Source organism: Apis cerana, linkage group LG1, assembly GCF_029169275.1.
Source record: "Apis cerana isolate GH-2021 linkage group LG1, AcerK_1.0, whole genome shotgun sequence".
NCBI lineage: Eukaryota > Metazoa > Arthropoda > Insecta > Hymenoptera > Apidae > Apis > Apis cerana.
In genome coordinates this window covers 26,248,483-26,267,219 of record NC_083852.1, presented here as the reverse complement: position 1 = coordinate 26,267,219, position 18,737 = coordinate 26,248,483, and the positions used below count along the sequence as shown (strand labels likewise).

General features: G+C 32.6%; 1 protein-coding gene across 5 annotated transcripts in view; it reads left to right on the top strand.

Moving 5' to 3' along the window:
• LOC107992410 (Kv channel-interacting protein 1) overlaps positions 1 to 16,768 on the top strand; it is a 56,511-nt gene extending 39,743 nt beyond the window's left edge. For 4 of the 5 annotated variants that reach the window (XM_062087131.1, XM_062087132.1, XM_062087129.1 and 1 more), the window contains 3 exons: positions 538 to 611; positions 7,176 to 7,388; positions 12,666 to 16,768. In XM_062087131.1, coding sequence (XP_061943115.1) covers positions 538 to 611; positions 7,176 to 7,388; positions 12,666 to 12,776 — 398 coding nt within the window. In that variant the 3' untranslated portion in view covers positions 12,777 to 16,768. The remainder of the gene's footprint in view (positions 1 to 537; positions 612 to 7,175; positions 7,389 to 12,665) is intronic. The other variant, XR_009833424.1, reaches the window with a different exon arrangement.
• The last annotated feature ends 1,969 nt before the right edge of the window (positions 16,769 to 18,737 follow it).

Below are 18,737 nucleotides of genomic sequence, written 5' to 3'. Positions count from 1 at the left end.
AATATTTTATGTCAAAATGAAAAAAGGTTAAGGAAGACATTTTTTATCTATCTCTTGCGACTATTTTATTATTACGGTTTATGATATTTTTATATCTTCAAGGAGAATTTTATTCTACCGATAAAAAATAATAAAAAATATACGTTTCGAAAAAATATTTTTTATAGCAGATGTGAAAAATATTTTTTCAATGCCAATCTCATTCTATCGATATAAAAATGAATATTTTGAAAATTATTGTTAATTTCGTTAGATCAATTAGTGTGTTAAAAAAATATTCGATATAATTTCAGGCAGGAAAGATCAGTTTGACCTATATATGCCCTCTACGTCGATCTATAAAAAGAAACTAGGTAACATCAAATTACGTCCCCCTTGAAACCATTCAACCTTCATCCGAAACATTTTTCGGTACTACAAAGAGATAAGCATCTGAGAGAATCTACTTGTATAATTTTCTTTATTAGTAATAAGCATACGAAACTTTTCGAATATTTCGAATATTATTAAAACTATTGTCTTTATTTCAATTTCCAGCCAATACTAGCCAGTACGCGCATTACGTTTTCAACACCTTGGACCAGGATCATAGCGGTATTCTCAGTTTCGAGGTGAGTACTCGCCATCGAAATCCGGTCAGAAAATAGAGGAAAGCGTGTCATTGAAGTCAATTTTTGATTTATCCCGATATCTCGATCGGTTGCCGAGATATAAGCATTCAAACTTTTCATATATTTAACACGTTACGAAAATTACTCGCGATGGACTCGCGATCCAGTGACCTATATCTTCCCCTGGAAATGCGTACTATTTCTAGGAATTGCGTCTGTCTGTTTGGGATTTGGAATAGGTAAGTGAAACGAGTGCGAGCGAGAGATCCGAGTAAGCGATAAAGACGAATATAGTAAATAATTAAAAATTATCCTTTTCTTTACACGACGATATCTCGGCAACCGAAAATCGTATCGGGATAATTCAGAAAGCGTTTTAAAGATCAAGATTCCGTGTTTTTAACGATCGTTTACTCGTTGACCGGAAGTTACTATCTTCGGAATTGTAGCTGTTCAAAGTTTTTCTGGTTAAGTAATAGGGTTTAATTGGATTTAAGATAAGTATTTGAAAATATTCTTTCCTTTACAAGACGATATCTCGGCAACCGAAAATCGTATGGGGATAATTCGAAGAGCATTTTAAAGGGCAAGGATTCGCGCTTCCAACGATCTCTCGATTATTGACCGGAAGTTATTAGCTTCGAAATTATAGCGGTTCAAAGTTTTGCTAATTTTAATAAAGTTTCGTCGAGTTTTCAATTATTTTAAAACGATAGATGCGTTTATTTCTGGGAAAATATATTTTAAATATATATATCATTATATGTGATACAATCTTAACATGTATGTTATGCATATTAATACTTTTGTAATTTTTTATTCGTTATTTAAAAAAATCGGTTAATCTTTGCAAACAAAAATACAGAAATTAAAGTGGAAAGCAATTTATTGTTATATCTTTAACTGTTGAAATTATGAAGAAACCTGTTATCTCTCTATCCGACATATATATCGCGATAAATAAGAGTTTCTTACAAGGCTAGTATATACTTTGGGAACATGAATCTTTAAAATTGCATGTTTCTCAACGGAATACTCGTAAGATCGATGTTTTACAATTCACATACAATTGAAACCTATTATTTACAATTGGATAGAAGAATCCAAGTAATAATGGATCTAGAAAACGAATATCAAGAAAATATCGCTTCCAAATATAAATGCAATTTAAACATTTTTCTTTTCCCCTGATGTGATGTAACCAATGACAATACTGCTACCATCGATCGGGAATCAAATTATTATTTGTGCATCGTTTCTCGTTTGTCGATTATGCAAGCGTCGCGCCCCGTGATATTTATCACGCGAATCGTTGTCATCTTCGATTAGCCGATTCGTACGACCGTGAATTTGCTTCAAACAAATATTAGGCGGGGATTAACGATAATTGGCAGATAGGCCGCCAGTAATAACTAGCAACGCACAGATCTAACTAAGTTTTCCAATTAATCGATGGTACGAGTCCAATCAATCCCTCGATCCTTCGCGAGTTAATTTGCGGGTCGAAGGGAGCGATCCCTCCCTCCCTCTCTCCCTCCCTTCTCTGTTTATCTTTTTTCCAGAAACAAGGGGAAATTAAGGAAACCGAAGAACTCGTCGGGAGATAATTACGAATTAACACGATTATCCCTCGACGCTTCGGGCTGTAAAATGTACTTTGTGTAATTGGCCTTCGAGCGTTGCCGCAAGCTTCACACATTACCACAGCTTTTTACGCCGCACAAACATTCCCCCTTGTTCTCTCTTCTTTTCGTTTTCTTCGTCGTGCACGATCAAGTTTTCAGAAATCGCCTTTGATCGTCCAATTTTCTCTTAATTAAGCTTTTTCTCTCTCTCATTCGATTCTCTTTAACTCGTTCGTAGAAAAATATTGAAGAGGAGCTGTGTCCCTTTGTTTCTTTCGATTATCGTAACCTTTTTTTTCAGGACTAAAAGTTTTTCGAAACGAAAATACGTTAATTTTTTGTGCGTTCGCCGATAAAAATTTCAAATGGAACGCGGAGGATTAATAAAGAAAACTTCTTTGATGCAACTTTTTTTTAAAGACAAAATATATACATTGAACTCGAATCGTTATTGGTTCAGCGTATACACTTTCAGGTATTATACGAGTCACTGTTCAATCGCATTACGAGCTCGCTCCAAGATCTGCAAAGTCTGCGAGCGAGATTATCGTACTGTACTTACGATACTTTTTGTCTGGCCGATTTTCATCTCACGACACGACTCCTCCATCTTCCTCATCTTCGCACATTTCGCCTTCCCAACTTATCGTTCCCCTCGAAGAACCTGTTCCCAATTTATCCCCTCGTCTCGTTTCGGCCAGACAACCGATCTCTGGATATATCGTTCGACTTTCGAAAAAATTCAATATCGAGAAAACATGGGGGATTAATTAAATTAAATTGCGGAGAAACTGTTGTTCAAACCCTCTTTAATGCGTTTCGAGCTCGATCGAAATCGCGTATTTCTGCAGTTGCAACGCGTAATCACGAGGACCCTAAATCAACAATCCCTATTTATTCCGGTGAGGATCGTTGTTTGCGATTAGGTCCGGGTGTAAACGTATCTCCTATATTTGTGAACAAGGCGCTCCTGTTTCGCCGTTACAAATGCTTACTTACGCTACCCCCGGCTTATTTGCCATTCCCCTTTCGTTCGAATTTGAAAATTAATGCTCCACGAGGAAAAAGTTAACGTTCTCTCACGTCGTCGATGTAAAAAAGTATATCTCTGGTATATCGTGTGTATATATATATATTTATTCCGTCAAATAGAGAATAAGCGCGTTTAACTCGAACGTTTAAGCATGTTTAACTGGATCGAGGCACGGCATTTCCATCGATCGAGCTTCGAATGGGGGAGAAAAAAAGAAACGCTGTTGTAACGCGATTTGCCATAATTGAAGCGTGCGCTAATCCAATTTGTCCCATGAACATGAGCTCGAAAGTGCTTTTGGCGGTGGGTCGCGTTGCGTGACTCGTGTTCCAACCCGGTGTTATTATTCATTCTTTTTCAATTACCAAAGATGTCGAACCCGTTATTCCAAAGGCTTGGGCCAACGTTGCGTACGAGCCACGTAAATTCGAGCGAAATTGATTCGTTTGGACGAAACCAATTTATTCGTAAGCGGAGGGGAGTGTGTCTTCTTTAACCACGCTTTCGTATCGCAAGCGTTCTTTTGGTAATAATAATAATAATAATCGAAATTAGGAGGATAAAAAAATATTTTTTTGTATAGAAGTAATCGTGTTTCCTTATATTTTTTCCCTTTACAACCTCTCATTTCCTTCTTCGTTGCTTCGTCAATTTATGATTTTGTTGCGTTAATTTTGTTACATTTGGTGAAACTGATAAATGATCGCTGTAACAATCTCGTTTCGCTTTGGTTAAATTGCTCATTGAATCGTGTTAATTTGTAACATGTAACTTAATAAAAGTGATCTTCAACCAAGATTTTAAAACTATTTTAAATTATCAGTTGGAGGTATTCATAAATGAAGATATCGAAGAATTCGATCAATATAAAGGAAGATTTTTTAAAGAGATGCATCAGAGTCTTCTTAAAACGAAAAAGTCCATAAAACTTTAAACTTTGTACATAATTAAGATTCTATGTTGTTCAATAATCATTAAACATATTGTATTCTCTTTGTATATCATAACAATTATAAACGTTCTCTTCTCTAACATGAAATTTTTTCAAGAATAAATATTTAAATCTCTTGTTTAGAATAATTTTTAAAATAATTCCCGACTCTAAGTTTTGCACTCTGTTCGATAATAAACGATGCTGAGTTAGCATCGCTGTTTTTTAACGATGTGCGTATTTTTAAGGAAAAAGTGGGTCACAGTATTTCTGGAAATTTGATTGCCATTCATACCTTTTGCAGTTTAAACGACGCACTTTAAAATCTCTAAAATCAACTGGAATAACAACCTGAAACAAACTGTACTTTTCCATTATTCCGGTAAGTGATTTAAAATAAATGTAGCGTTTTAAATTCCATTCCATATTCAACGTATATGAAATCATATTGAGTCATTCGCGCATTTCGGTTGAACGATATTGGATTAAAACGATTAGGAGAATAAAAATAAATTTTATTTATAGAAAAATAAATGGCTCGAGTTGTGCACGAGTTAGTAAATATATATGTATATATTGCAATTATTTTAATATTATTTCTATTTTTATCTCGAGCAAAAAGTATTACCTTGAATAATATATTTAATTTAAATAAAATATAAATACATCAGAGAAAATATATATTTTAATTATTAAATTTAAATAGATTGTGCAGTATAATATTTAGACATTTTTTTGTATTTAATTTTTGAAAATTTTCATTTTCTTTCTTTTTTTTTTGAACAAAACGTTAAAGATAAAAATCCACAATCCGCTACTCTCATTTTTAGTATCATTCGTAGAGAAAGTAAATTCCATAGCTCAAATGGAAGCTTCACTACGAATTTCTTTTGTTTCACAAAATTTCTGCCTCTTTATAAAACTCTTCTCTCGATTTTTTTCTTTTTTTTTAAAACTCCATTTCTTATTCTTCGTTTTCCTCTCGTTTCACCTCTCGGCATACGTGGCTGTTCGTATGAACAATGAAATTTGCCGCGTTAACAGAACACATCTTTTTGATCCATAAAAAAATTATTAACAACGCGTACTGTAATCTGGTGGATCCTTTTATAATTCAGAGAAAAACCTCTCTCTCTCTCTCTCTAATCACGATACGCACTCGTCCTTTTATACCAAGGGTGGTTCGTTAAAAGGAATTTGTTTTTAATTAAAAGATTCCTCCGCGACCGAAAAAAAAATATCGAATTTCCTATAGCAGGGAGACGAGATAAAACGTTAATTTATTGTAAAAATAAATTCGTTATAAAAATTCATATATTATAAATTGAATCAAAATGGCGCGTGAACACAAGTACATTTTAATTAATCAATTTTAATTTTACTTTAATCGAAAAATAAATTTTTTTCATGAAATTATTAATTCAAAATTCAAAATCATTGTAGCGAAATTTCGACGATGTGATTATTAAAAATTTACGAAATATATATTTTGTTAACGTTTAGTCGAATCTAAACTAAAAACTATTAAACCGATACAAATTGATAGAATAATTTGCGCTGAATAAGTTTTTTTAAAAAAATAGCGTGAGAACGTTGAATTCCACGTTGCGGATCCTTTTAAATCCCCGAAAAATAACCGCTGACAATGCGCCTCGAGCATAGCCCAAAATATTTTACGATACCCATTGAATCGGCGTCGAGCCTACTACCGGATAAAAAAATAACACCAATAAAAAAGCTGAATTAACATCTCTCAAACTATATTCGTATCAACATTTTACTCAATATTTTATTCAACCATACTTACAATACGCACGTTTCGTTTCTGACGCCGCGTCACACATCCAAGCACGAGGCCGTTACTTTTTAAAACACGCACGCAACAATCGTCGATGCTAAATTGTTCGTGAGCTAGTGTGCAGTGAAATTGAGCGCGTACGTGGAGAGGGGCAGGAGAGGAAACGGAGACAGCGTCGCTGCGATCGTTCTGTTCCGGTGTAAAGTCGAGCGTGAAGTCGAGTGTTACGAGACGAGCTCAGTGACGAAATCTCGAGTTTTATTCTCCTCCTCGCTCGTCGAGTCTCTTCCAGCACTCGTAGCTGGTGGAATAATTTCCATAATAATAATTATCGGATTGAAAATAGTCGATATCGATTTTCGCGATATTTTACATCGAGCGACATCTTTTTATGCATTTAAGAACGAATCGGAATTTCGTTGCTACGAGTTTTCGTAAGAATAATTTATTCAAGAATTATTATCTGTCGTTGGATAAGCGAGTTTTTAACGAGCTTCTCGCGTGCCCTCTCGATTTAATCTCTCGCTCGCGTGAACAAGAATGAAAGTATTCGAAAGTATCGCGACGCTGCGTTAATGGATTCTTCTGCGCGGTGTTGGAGGAGCAGCGGTACGCAGATGATGCCTGCCTGCCTGCCTGCTTGCCTGTCTGCGCGAGAACGTAATTTAATCATCGATTGTGCTCGATTCGACTCGTGTTGGAAAAATGCGCGATATAACTGTAACAACGGAGTAATATGGAAAATAATTCGAATTATCTGAATCGTGGAAGAAAACAATTTTTACAATCTGACGTATAAAGCGGTAATTCTCTTAACTAGGTTTATGTGAAAAACAATTGAATAAAACGAGGATAATTCGGCGCATATTTGCGAGAACATCGATATAACCATTCGTATGGAGGATAAAATTTTACGACGCGAAAGAGGACAGGATGTTTTTCATTTTCCAATGTCGTTTTGGTTTTTTAAAAATAAATTAAAAATTTAAAAAAAAAATTGTAAAAATGAAATCTTTATATTTTTAAACGTTGATAATTTTATATAAAATTATACGAAAAAGATATCGAAATGATCGTAAAACACGAAGTCAAAATGGACACTTTTAGAAAATAACAAATATATATATATATATTGGCATGTAATATCGAAAAGATGAATTTTATTTCGATGTTGCAGGACTTCGTTACTGGTCTCAGCATACTGTCTCGTGGTTCCATCGATGAGAAACTGCGCTGGACATTTTCTCTTTACGACATCAATGGCGACGGTTGCATCACGAGGGAAGAAATGACGGACATCGTGACAGCTGTGTACGAGCTGATGGGCAAGTTTGCCGATCCGAATTTGGATCACGAGGGTGTACGTGAGAAAGTAGATCGAATGTTTCAGGTACGATTTTTCTTTTTTTTTTTTTTTCCCTATTTTCGACTCGCTTCGTCGATATCCAATATCAACGATATCTAATATTAACGTTAACACTTATACGTGGACTTTCTCTTGTTCGAAAATTTGGGTCGATAGTTTCTCTTGCAGAGTTTAAAAAAAATATCAGATTGTTTAAAAAAAATATATAACACGTAGAACACAAATGTGGTCAGCTTTTAAATAGATCCGTGTATGCACAATACTTCCGTAATTTTCTCCATGTGACATTGCTATACACGCAATATATCCTCCTATGTTCAATGAACAACGAAAGCATATTCGTTCCAAAGACCATCTGGCAAAGCACCAGCTGCATTATCCGAGAAATGCATGTATGGAAGAATCGCGAAGTTATTACATGTATAAGTCCTTTTTATTATCCTTCCGTCTTTTTGCTCGGAGAATATGTTAAAAATTGGAATAAAGGATATACGTTCTCAACGTTTCTCGTACGTTCATCCATTTATTAGTGACAACAACAACGGCGAGATTCAAATAATATAATATTTTTTTCGATAAAGTAGCGTTCACAATATTGATGAAAGACCGATATCAACCCATATATAACTGACAATTATTGCTTGTCGAATTGAAGTGGCAAGCATATCGCTCAATGATCTTTCGTAACGGAACGTAGACAATAGAGGGTATGTTTCTACGCTTTGACTTGTCCGTTCACTTTGACGAAGGAAAACGAGCGCACAGGGGCTCCGGCTTCAGCGATGCAAGAAAAAGTCTTTCTTTTTACCGGCTGTCACATTGTTAGCTGCGAATGACAATGTCTGCGATGATGCACTCATACCTCTTTCTCCCTTCATCTTTTTCTTTTTTTTTTCTTTTTTTTTTTCTATCGTCGAATAAAAGACGATTCGTTTCGCGGAGCCAATTTGCGCCATCGTTCCCACCGGCTTCGATTTACCGTAAACGAGTTCTTGTTATCTCCCATCTTAGGACATAGTCAATTTGAGCTCTATTTTTCAAAAAAAAAAGAAAAAGGAAAGACTAGAAGAGAATTAGAAGAAATAACGAACGTTTTAACGAACTCGGATTACCCAGAGTGGAAACATTTCGAAGATATTTCGTTACATGTATGGATATTTCGTTTCATTTTGTGTATTCTGATATGAAGAAGAAAATTCGATAATGATAACGATAACTTTTCTGTACTTTGGAATTGATAAATGGATGATAGATGATAAATAGAAGGAATATTGGAAGATTAGAAATTATGTTGACTATTGATCGTAAATTCATTAAATCTGAAACTGAGGTCTTTTGGAGAGATGCTAAATAGAAATTTAGAAATGCAAATATTCATTAATTGAAAAGTATGAGTTAAATAATAATAGCAATAAATAAATCCAATAATATATAATTTTTTTAGGTTTAGATTAGATGATAAATAGAAGAGATATTGAAAGATTAAAAATTATGTTAACTGTTGATCGTAACTTCATTAATTCTGAAATTATTCTCTGCTGCAAATATTCAATAATTGAAAAGTATGGGATAATAAAATAATGAAATAAATAAATCCATTTAGAGCAGACTATGAAAAAAACAACTATATAAGAAAAAAATCCAATAGTTTTTTGTGCCAAAACTTTGGGTTTAGATTAGATGATGAATGGAAAGAGAATATTGAAAGATTAAAAATTATGTTAACTATTGAAAATATACATTCATTAAATCTGAAATTAAATTTTATTGGAGAGATGCTAAATAGAAATTTAAAAATGTAAATATACAGTAATTGAAAAGTATAGGATAATAAAATAATGAAATAAATAAATCCATTTAAAGCACAGACTATGAAAAAACTATATAAGAAGAAAATCCAATGATAATTTTTCTGTATCAAAATTTTTGGTTTAGATTAAATGATGAATAGAAAGAGAATATTGAAAGATTAAAAATTATGTTAACTATTGAAAATATAAATTCATTAAATCTGAAACTAAAGCCTCGGAGAGATGCTAAACAGAAATTTAATATGAAATAAAATACTAAAATAAATAAATCCACCCAGAGCACAGACTATGAAAAAACAACTATGTAAATTCAAGTATACAATACAATAAAGTAAATTTATGTTTTAATTCTTCGTTGCTTCTTCCGTTTCCGCGCGAAACCACTTGCTTATATTTATGCTTCTCTATGATGATACTCTTACAACGATACCTTGCGTGTAATGAAATTTAACCTACATAGAATCCACAGGTAAGTAGACGAATTAATGCGCGGTTAAATGAAACGGTAGGTTATTTGCCGAGCAGCTATAAGTGCTAATCTTCTTTTCGAAATGTTTGCCGTACCTGGTCAAATTTACGCACAACAAATGTTAAAGTTTCGTCAAAGGAGCGGAGAGACTCGTTGGTCTAAAGCTAGTACGAAATCCGAGGGTAAACGATTTGCTCATGGTTTTCACGTTTACTTGTGCATGCTCATGTAAGTACATATGCACAAAGAGCTGAGAGACTAACAAACAGAAGCCACAAGATGAGTGATGGAGGAAATGAGTACGGCACGATTTGAAGTCTCGTTGCAAAACATGAGGTAACGCGTGCAATCTTCGAACGTTCGAGATTCTTCGAAGATTATCGCAGACAGATCGAGATTAGATATTCAGGAATATTCTTACGTATCGATAACTTAACTTTTATAACTTAAATTTTTGTTCCTTGAGGAAAAAGTGTAAATTCTTTTATTTTCGAAGGAAAAAAAAATATATATGTATATATAAGATATATAAGAAACATGGAATTGCCAATTTAAAGTTTGCTCCTTGTGGGTATAAAGGAAGAATATAAAGTTTCGAGTGGTTGATATTTCGTTTCTATAGATTGCTTCCCTTTGTTGGTATCCAATATTGGTAGGTGTATATTTTATTATTCGATGTGCTCGAATAAAGTATTACAGTTATCTTGATTAGAAATGTTAATATAAATTGCGATAACAGTGATTTATAATAATAAAAAAATAGATGTTCTATGTGATTTGATAAGATGTGATAAATATATGCATCGAAAGTTTTTTAATAGAATTTGTAATGGAATTTATGTGTTACTCGATGCAACTTGAAATACATGAATGAATTTAATACGGGTGAATTTTAAAAACCTTTCTTTCTAATGCAAAATGAATAGATTTTTAGCATAATTTCGTCATTTTGCGAGTACTACCGCGTTGAAAAGTTGAAAATCGATCGATATAGGACACGAAAGACGTAAAAGAAGGACGTGACGTAAAAAGGAACAACTTTTTCGAGACCTAAACGATCTTTTAGCACGGTTTTTGTCCCATTACGATCGTAAAATATTTTGCAATGGTGCTCCCATTTCCTTGGTGATTGTGGTAATTGTAAGTTAAAGCTTGGGAAAGAATATAAGCAAATAAGAAAATAGTGAAAAATACGAAAAGAAAAAAAAGGATAAAAAATTCTAAAATATTGTCTTATTACTGAAAATTATTTTTAATATTATATTTTAATAATAATAAGTTCAAATATATTGAACTTGAATTGAATAATAATGTTCATGAGATCGGACAAAATTTAAATATTTTCGAACATGTCGAAAACTATGGAAGAAATGGAGCATATATATTATAAGAATACATTATATTAATTCCGACATTCTCTTCATTTTCAATATCTCTGAATTAATAATATATGTGGAAAACTGTAAGATTTGAATCCAGTCTGTTTGAATAATTTATATCCCTCTGTCAAATTTTTTAAAGCACGAGTAATTTCTACTTTCGCTTTAATTTTAAATTTGTGATAATATATTTTAAAAATTACAATAAAATAATTTTTAAATTTGACACATATTATAAAATAGTGGTATAAATTGTTAAAATTAGCACAAGTGCTATTCTGCTTCGAAACTTTTGTCAAAGTTTAAGATTTAGCTGCTTGTTCCGTATGAAAAATGAACGAAATATTCTTCTTTTCTTTATAAAAGATGCTTGAACTTTATAATACTAGCTACTCGCTTTAATGCATTTTCCAACTTTAAACTCAATCTTTACGCTTTAAAATTGTCAGTAAGTTATACATTTACACGATATTCGTGAAAAGAGTCAACGTTTTTTCCTTTTTTTTTTTTTAATTAAATTTTCAAATCGACGATTTTAAAAGGAAAGCGCGTGCAAAAGCAAGCATTGCTGTCGGTATCGTTAAAAATTCTGGCATCTCTGTCGCTTCGGTTCTTTCTTTTTTCTTTCTTTCCCCCTTCCCCCCCTCTTCTCACACGCGACAGAGAATTTGAACAAATGGCGATGATGCCTTGGAACGTGGTGAATTCAATCGAAGCTAATTAATCAGGGAGAAAGTAGGGATGTAACTGATGCAAACCACGCCACACACGGTTCGTTATCTCGCATAGACTTTTAATTAAAATGGAACAACGGCATGGATCGTAAAGAAGGGGTCGCGCTCGAATCAGATTCATTGTTTCTAAAAACCAATTGCCAGAACTTTCAACAACTCTTTATGCACAGTCAGACAGATCATGGTATACGATCAAACGGACCCCGTTTTGTATTTGAAAACAGTGTCAAGCGGTTTCAATCGTGTAAAAATAATATTAAAACCAGTTATTCGCACATTTCCCGAACATTTTTCACCTTTCGATTACTAAAATAATTTTCCTCGTACTATCGAGAAATATTTTATAATATTTTCCAAATATATCCGGTGAATTTATATCAGAATTTTAAATGCTACAAATGGAACCGTTGATTATCGATAATGGCTTAGATGGAGGATTGGTTGGGGGATTGATTCGATACCGTACTGCTCCAAACTAAATTTTAGCACATATAAGCGTACTTACGTGTACACATGTATACCTAAGCATTTGTATATCGCGCCAATACGATAGTCGACTTTCGACCATATTATCACTCTAAAGGACTCGGTCGAAACCGACAAATTTACGCGAATGAATCCACTGTAATTAGAACTACTGGATGATGAAAGGGTATTTGATAAGCCCGATTTGAATGGGCTATTCAGTTCGAATCGTTATTATTGCGTAGATGCGTTTCTATAATTATGCGAGATTAGTGACGAGCTAGCTAGCTCGACCTATAAATATATAAATATATTTGATACCATTCTTCCAGATTAATTTTTATCTTAATTATTACATTATTGTCTCAAAATAATTTTCTCTACTTACTTTCACTTCGTTTCACGTTGTAAATTCGAAATATATATATTTGCAATTGTTGCAGAAGATGGACGGGAACAAGGATGGGGTGGTGACGCTCTCGGAATTTCTGGAAGCATGTCGTGCCGATCCAGACATTTCCACGAGTATGGCGGCATTGGACACGGCCTTCTGACACTCGGCACGACCACGATACATGCCATGGACCTGAAAACATTCTGTCGATTTGGAAATATATATGTATGAATCGCTCAACGTTGTACCTTACCTCCTGGACCAGAGGGGAAAGAATTTCCTCGAGGTGTATCACGAAGCGAAGATCTCGACGAGAGCGAGCCGAGAGGTTAGACCTCCCAGAGGTGTTACTCGTGCGCGAATTTTCGGGCTCGAAGAGGGAAAGATCTCGAGGAAAAAAAAAAAGAAACGACGTAGATTTTTTTCCCCGCAACTTGTTCGAAAACGCGATTTGTGAAAAGGGAGAGTCGCGTTTAAAAGATCCGAAAACGACGCGTCGGTTTTTTCGCGGATGAAAGAATCCTTCTTTATCCGTCGTTAAACTTTAAACGATACGCGAACGACATCTATCGAAGATCGGACGAAATCGGTCCTAAGAAAATAGAGATTGTCCTTTCGAGATTCGTAGTTCTAGCTAATTAATCCAGTATGCGTATCGTTAGGTAAGAAAGGATTAGATGAAAGACGATAGAAGCAAAAAATATATATATATATACTATATATATATATATATAAAAAGATTAGATATCAAACAGAGAGAACGATATTAAACGATTGTTAGATAGTTATGAACAGAACTTGTTACGAACTGGTTTCTGGTAGTTCGTTTTTTTTAAGGAACGCGCGCTACAAACGATGAACGAATAGGTATATATATATATATATAGAAAGAGAGAGAGGGAGAGAGAGAAAGAGAGCAGGCTAATAAAAGAGAGAGAAAAAAAGAAAGAAAGAATATTAATCGTGAAAGATGAAATGAAATAAAATAAAAGTTAATTTGGTGTAAGAAAATGGATCGATTTTTTTTTTGAAACGCAAAGAAAGAAAGCGTGCCATTCGACGTGAAATTGTGAAATTGTGGCACTCAGTTCGTGCCAAAGATATAGATCCAATAAGGAAAAGAAGTCGTGAGAAGCAATCTGTGCGAGAATAATAATTGAGCTCGGCTTCGACATTCATTTTTATTTCTTTTGTCGCGTTCTTCGCTTACAAACTAATATTTCAAAGGAAAAAGCAAGAAAAGAAAGAAAGAAAAGAAAAGGAGGAAGATGAGAGAAAAGAGAAAGAGAGAGAGGGAAAAAAAACAATTTCACTTTGGCTCATGTTTTTATATATCGAGAGAAACGTGTGCACGGTGTTGCAACAAACAATTATTCTTAACTATTCTTAACGATTTAAAATAACAATAACGATGTAGTCTAGTTTTCTACGACAACCATATTTTTTTACGAGACTTATTCTTTAGAGCATTTATATTTTTAATTGTGAACTGTTGAATTTCACTGTAGAAATTAGCACTGTTTCTTTTTTTTTTCTTCTTCTTTTTTTTATAATACGAACAACATTCGTTTACATTTGTCACATCATAAAGAAAAATCATATTTTCGATTAAATCTTCTGAATTCGTTTTAGCTTGCCGATAAAATAATTCCAATAACATTATTCGTTCTCGTATCTCGAAGCGATTGCGAGATAGATTTTTAGTTGCGCAACGAGACGCTATATAGCGAGCGGAGATAGATCGCGTATTCGTCGCAAGGTGTTCTTCCCAGACAAAAAAAAAAAAAAAGAAAAAAGAAAAAAAAAGAAAAAAATGAAAAAAGAAAAAAAAACGGGTAGCGGTAAATTCTCGAGTACGATTTTTAACGTATAATAATAAATATCCAGGAATCAGCGTGTTTAAACGCACGGCAAACATTAGCAAGGAAGAGAATAAAAAAAGGAAAACAAAAATAAAAAAAGAGAAAAATAATTAACGTGAGACGTAAAAAGTATATATACATATATATATATATAAAAGAGATATCGTAAACCCCGCTAGAGCAGCTGGCCATGTTGGGCGGGGCTCGTTGTTTCTAGTACGTAAGAGAGTAGATTAAGCGATATGATAAAAGTATTTATTTTTGTGACAGGTAAGTGAATTAATTATTAATCGTGGTAAGAATTTAGCTCGTAAAGACTGCGTGCTGCTAAAGAGAGAGAACGAGGAGTGGAGGGACGGAGATGGGGGAGAGGGGCGAGGGATAAGAAATAGGAGAGAGACGCAAGGAGGAAGGAGAAGAAGAAAAAGATGGAAACAAGACACGTGTTGATTTCCCATTCAAAACGATCTTCGATCAGGACACCGAATTTTATTGTAACTAAACGTTTTCGCGATGACTGGACCAAAGCGTCCGTGGAACGGGCGATGACGATTCGAAATAATATATTTAATCATTTTCCATCACTGCCTAACTTCTGATTAACTTGTATATAAGAACGGTACACTGGAACGTACGGGAAGAAGAAATAGCAGAATGCATCGGGAAAAAGAAGGAAAAAAGGAAAAAGGAAACTTGGAAACTTCGACCGCACCTTGATGGAAGAAGAAACGAGGAGATGCCGAATGTAGAATCAATTCGATAAATCGCTCGTGAGATTTTCGTTTCTATCGTACATTCACCAGAAGATATTTCCGTCAATTGTGAAATTATATTCAACTCCTTTCGATCGACTTTTTGCAACTATGAGTTACTTCGTTCCAAGTTTCAGTTCGTTTTTTTTATTAAGAGGAAAAATTGCACCATGCATCCGATCAACGAAGGTGGATTCTATAAAAAGGAGGAAAAACGAAACGAAATATATTCAATGGAATATATGAGAGCGAAAGGAAAAAGGAATATCTGTAGTGCACGACGAAATAGAGATTTCTCCGATTTTTAGCAGCGCCTACACTTAGGATGTAAGATTTACGTATAAAAAAAAAAAAGAAAAAAAAAAAGAAAAGGAAAAAAAAAGAAACTGAGGCGAACAAAGTTGCCTCGTATCAACTCGATCACTACCGCATGTCTTTGAAGTTACTGAAGTAAGTATAGAAAAGACAAAAAGAAACGACGTAATTATGTTATTACTTAGATATTTTCAATTCCCAACCAAATATTAGATCTAGATAGATACGTGAGATATTTCACGTCCACGTCACATTGATCGAGAATACGATAGATCGAATACGTTAAACAAATCGATATTAACCTATTTTCGATTAATCAAGATGTCGAATTAACTTATTTTCATTATCTTTCTATTAACGAAGTCTGAACTCAATAGTGAAACAAGTTTTTTTTTTTATTATTATTTACACGCGAGAAGAAAGAAAAATTAAAACCGGTTATCGCCTCGAAATAACATAGTTCCATATTAGATCTATTTTATAATTGATCGATATGTGTGCATGCCTCTTACGCTATACTATACTAAACACACAAACACGATCGTATATACATACATACACACGCGTACGTGCACTATCACTAACGGTAAATTGTCTTATCTTACTTATACCTAGTGTATCTAGAGCCTTGCGTCTGTAAGATCTTGTATCTTGTATGAATTAGAAAAATTTGATCGAAACCAAACGATTATTGTATCATTAGTCAAAATTATTACGTGTTTGACGTATCGTTTAGACCGTTTCGAGAACTTGTAAAGAAAAAAAAAAAAAATTGAGATATATTATCTGAAAAATTTCAAAAGCAAAGATAAACTCAAACTTACCGATTCGAAATAAAATTGGCAATCTGATCGAGGACGAGCGATACAAAAATGTCACCTTGAAAATTTGCATCGTATAATTTAGATACACGCGAACGAGAAGAATAACACGAGATACACACGAACAACTTAACTTAACACAAAATCTTCCTTTTCCAAACAACTTCGCAAAGCAGAGTATTTTTCTGGAATTTTTCCTAAGGACCAGAATTCATATTTTCTAAGATCAAGGGAAAATATCACGTTTCTTCTTAAGTTTATCGAAGTAGACAATAAGAAACGAGGTACGAAACGTCGTTGCATCAGAATCAGTTTTGAACACGCGTCGCAATCGAGCGTTACGCGATTGTCATTCTATGTACAGTTTCGAGTATAAAAAATAGACGACAGTGATGGGCAAAATTTAATTGGTTAAAATTACGAGTAAAGTTACTTCGATAAGTTATTTCAATAATTTATTATTCGAAAAATAATAATAGTAAATAATTGTAGTATAACAAATAATAATAGCAAACGATCGAGGTTATATGAAAGAGTGGAATAATTACTTAAATAATTAAGTAATTATTTAAAGTAACTTTATTCGAAATTTTTAACTAGATACTTTTTCAATGCCCAAATCTGATAGACGAGTATAGATTGTTTTGGTTAAACGCGACCATTACAAACCAAATAGCACCAACTTTCCAACACGAGAGCCAAAGAACTATTTAACTATCTGTAACATCGTTATCTTGTTTAAATTAAGTAACGATCTGCAACAATTCTCGATAAAATACATTATTGTCAACAATTTATGAATAATATATTTTCAAAGGATTTCGATATTTTTCAAGCATATGTGTGTGCGTGTTCGATGTATTTCCAACTATTTAGAGATAATTTTGTGTCAAAGAAGGAAAAATTTCGATTTTTCAAACGCGAATAACGAATATTTAAAATTTGAAAAATTTCATAAATTTATTCATGAATTTATACGCGAAACGGAATTTAAAATTATTAACACGGGACATTATTCATAATGATGGAATTTCACAGATTTTTTTTTATATACGAAAATGTATATGTCAACAAAAATGTTATGAAAATAATAAATTAGAAATCATTATCAAAAACACTATCTTACTTTAAAAAATCAACAAGGACGAAAGAAAAAAGATTAAAGAAGCGAGGGAAAGAGAATAACGAAATCGTTCAAAATTAATTATCTTTATTATATAAAAATAAATTGTAATAAATGAATGGTAATAAATTAATGATAGACGATTAATTAGAAAATATAACGATCATAAATAATAATAAATAATAAATAATTTATTCGTTACATTCATAATAATTATGGAAAGATTTAAAAAAGAATAATAATTTTTATAAATTTCATAATAATGATTATAATATAGCGAATATATTTCACGAATTAATTTAGACATTTATAATTTCATTTTGAAAATGAATATGAAACTGATATTTCGAATAATATTTGAACTTTTTGAATCTGCGTTAAAAAATTTTTTCTAATTATTATCTATCATTAATTTGTCATTCATTTATTATAATTCATTTTTATATAATAAAGATAATTGATTTTGAACAAACAGTTTCGTTATTCCCTTACCCTTATTTTTCTTCTATCCTTCCTTCCGTCTTTATTAATATCTTAAATCAGTTTTTTGATAACTTTTGGTGTTTTCAATTTACACTTTCTTCAAGTATGCATCACTTTTATAACATTGATTTATATAAAAAAAAATCTATAAAATTTCATCATATATTAAATAGTATCCTTTAGAATATCAAACAAAGTAACTTGAATACTCCCCATTAAATTGAATATTTCAACGGTAATTTTTTTCCAAAATATTTCCTTTACATTAAATTATTTATAAATATTTAATATAAATGCTGCTTTTATACAAGTTAATATATAAGATTTAAAATCCTATATATTTAATGAAATTCTTTTTCTAAATCTAGATCTTAATAATTAATTTTAAGTATTTTGTGTTTTTAAAATTTTTAAAAATTTGTGGGGAATTCTAGTGAAAAAAAAAAAAAAGAAAAAAAGAATTTTCTCGCTTCTCTCCACGCAATTTAGAATCCTAAGAGTTTGCAAAAATTATCTACCATAATACGTTACAAAATATTCCTCAAAAATCTTAGGAAATAAAAATTCATTACATTTCTAATTTGTAAAAATAAAATTTATAGAAAATTTAATATAAAAGAAATTTTACTTTATTTTTTATTACTAGATACTATTTAGCAGGAAAAAAAACAAATGCTATTTATCACGTGCAATGAAAACTTGCTGATTAACCGCACTTTAAACGACGAAAGGATCCGTGAAGGGGTACAAAATGCACGTAATATC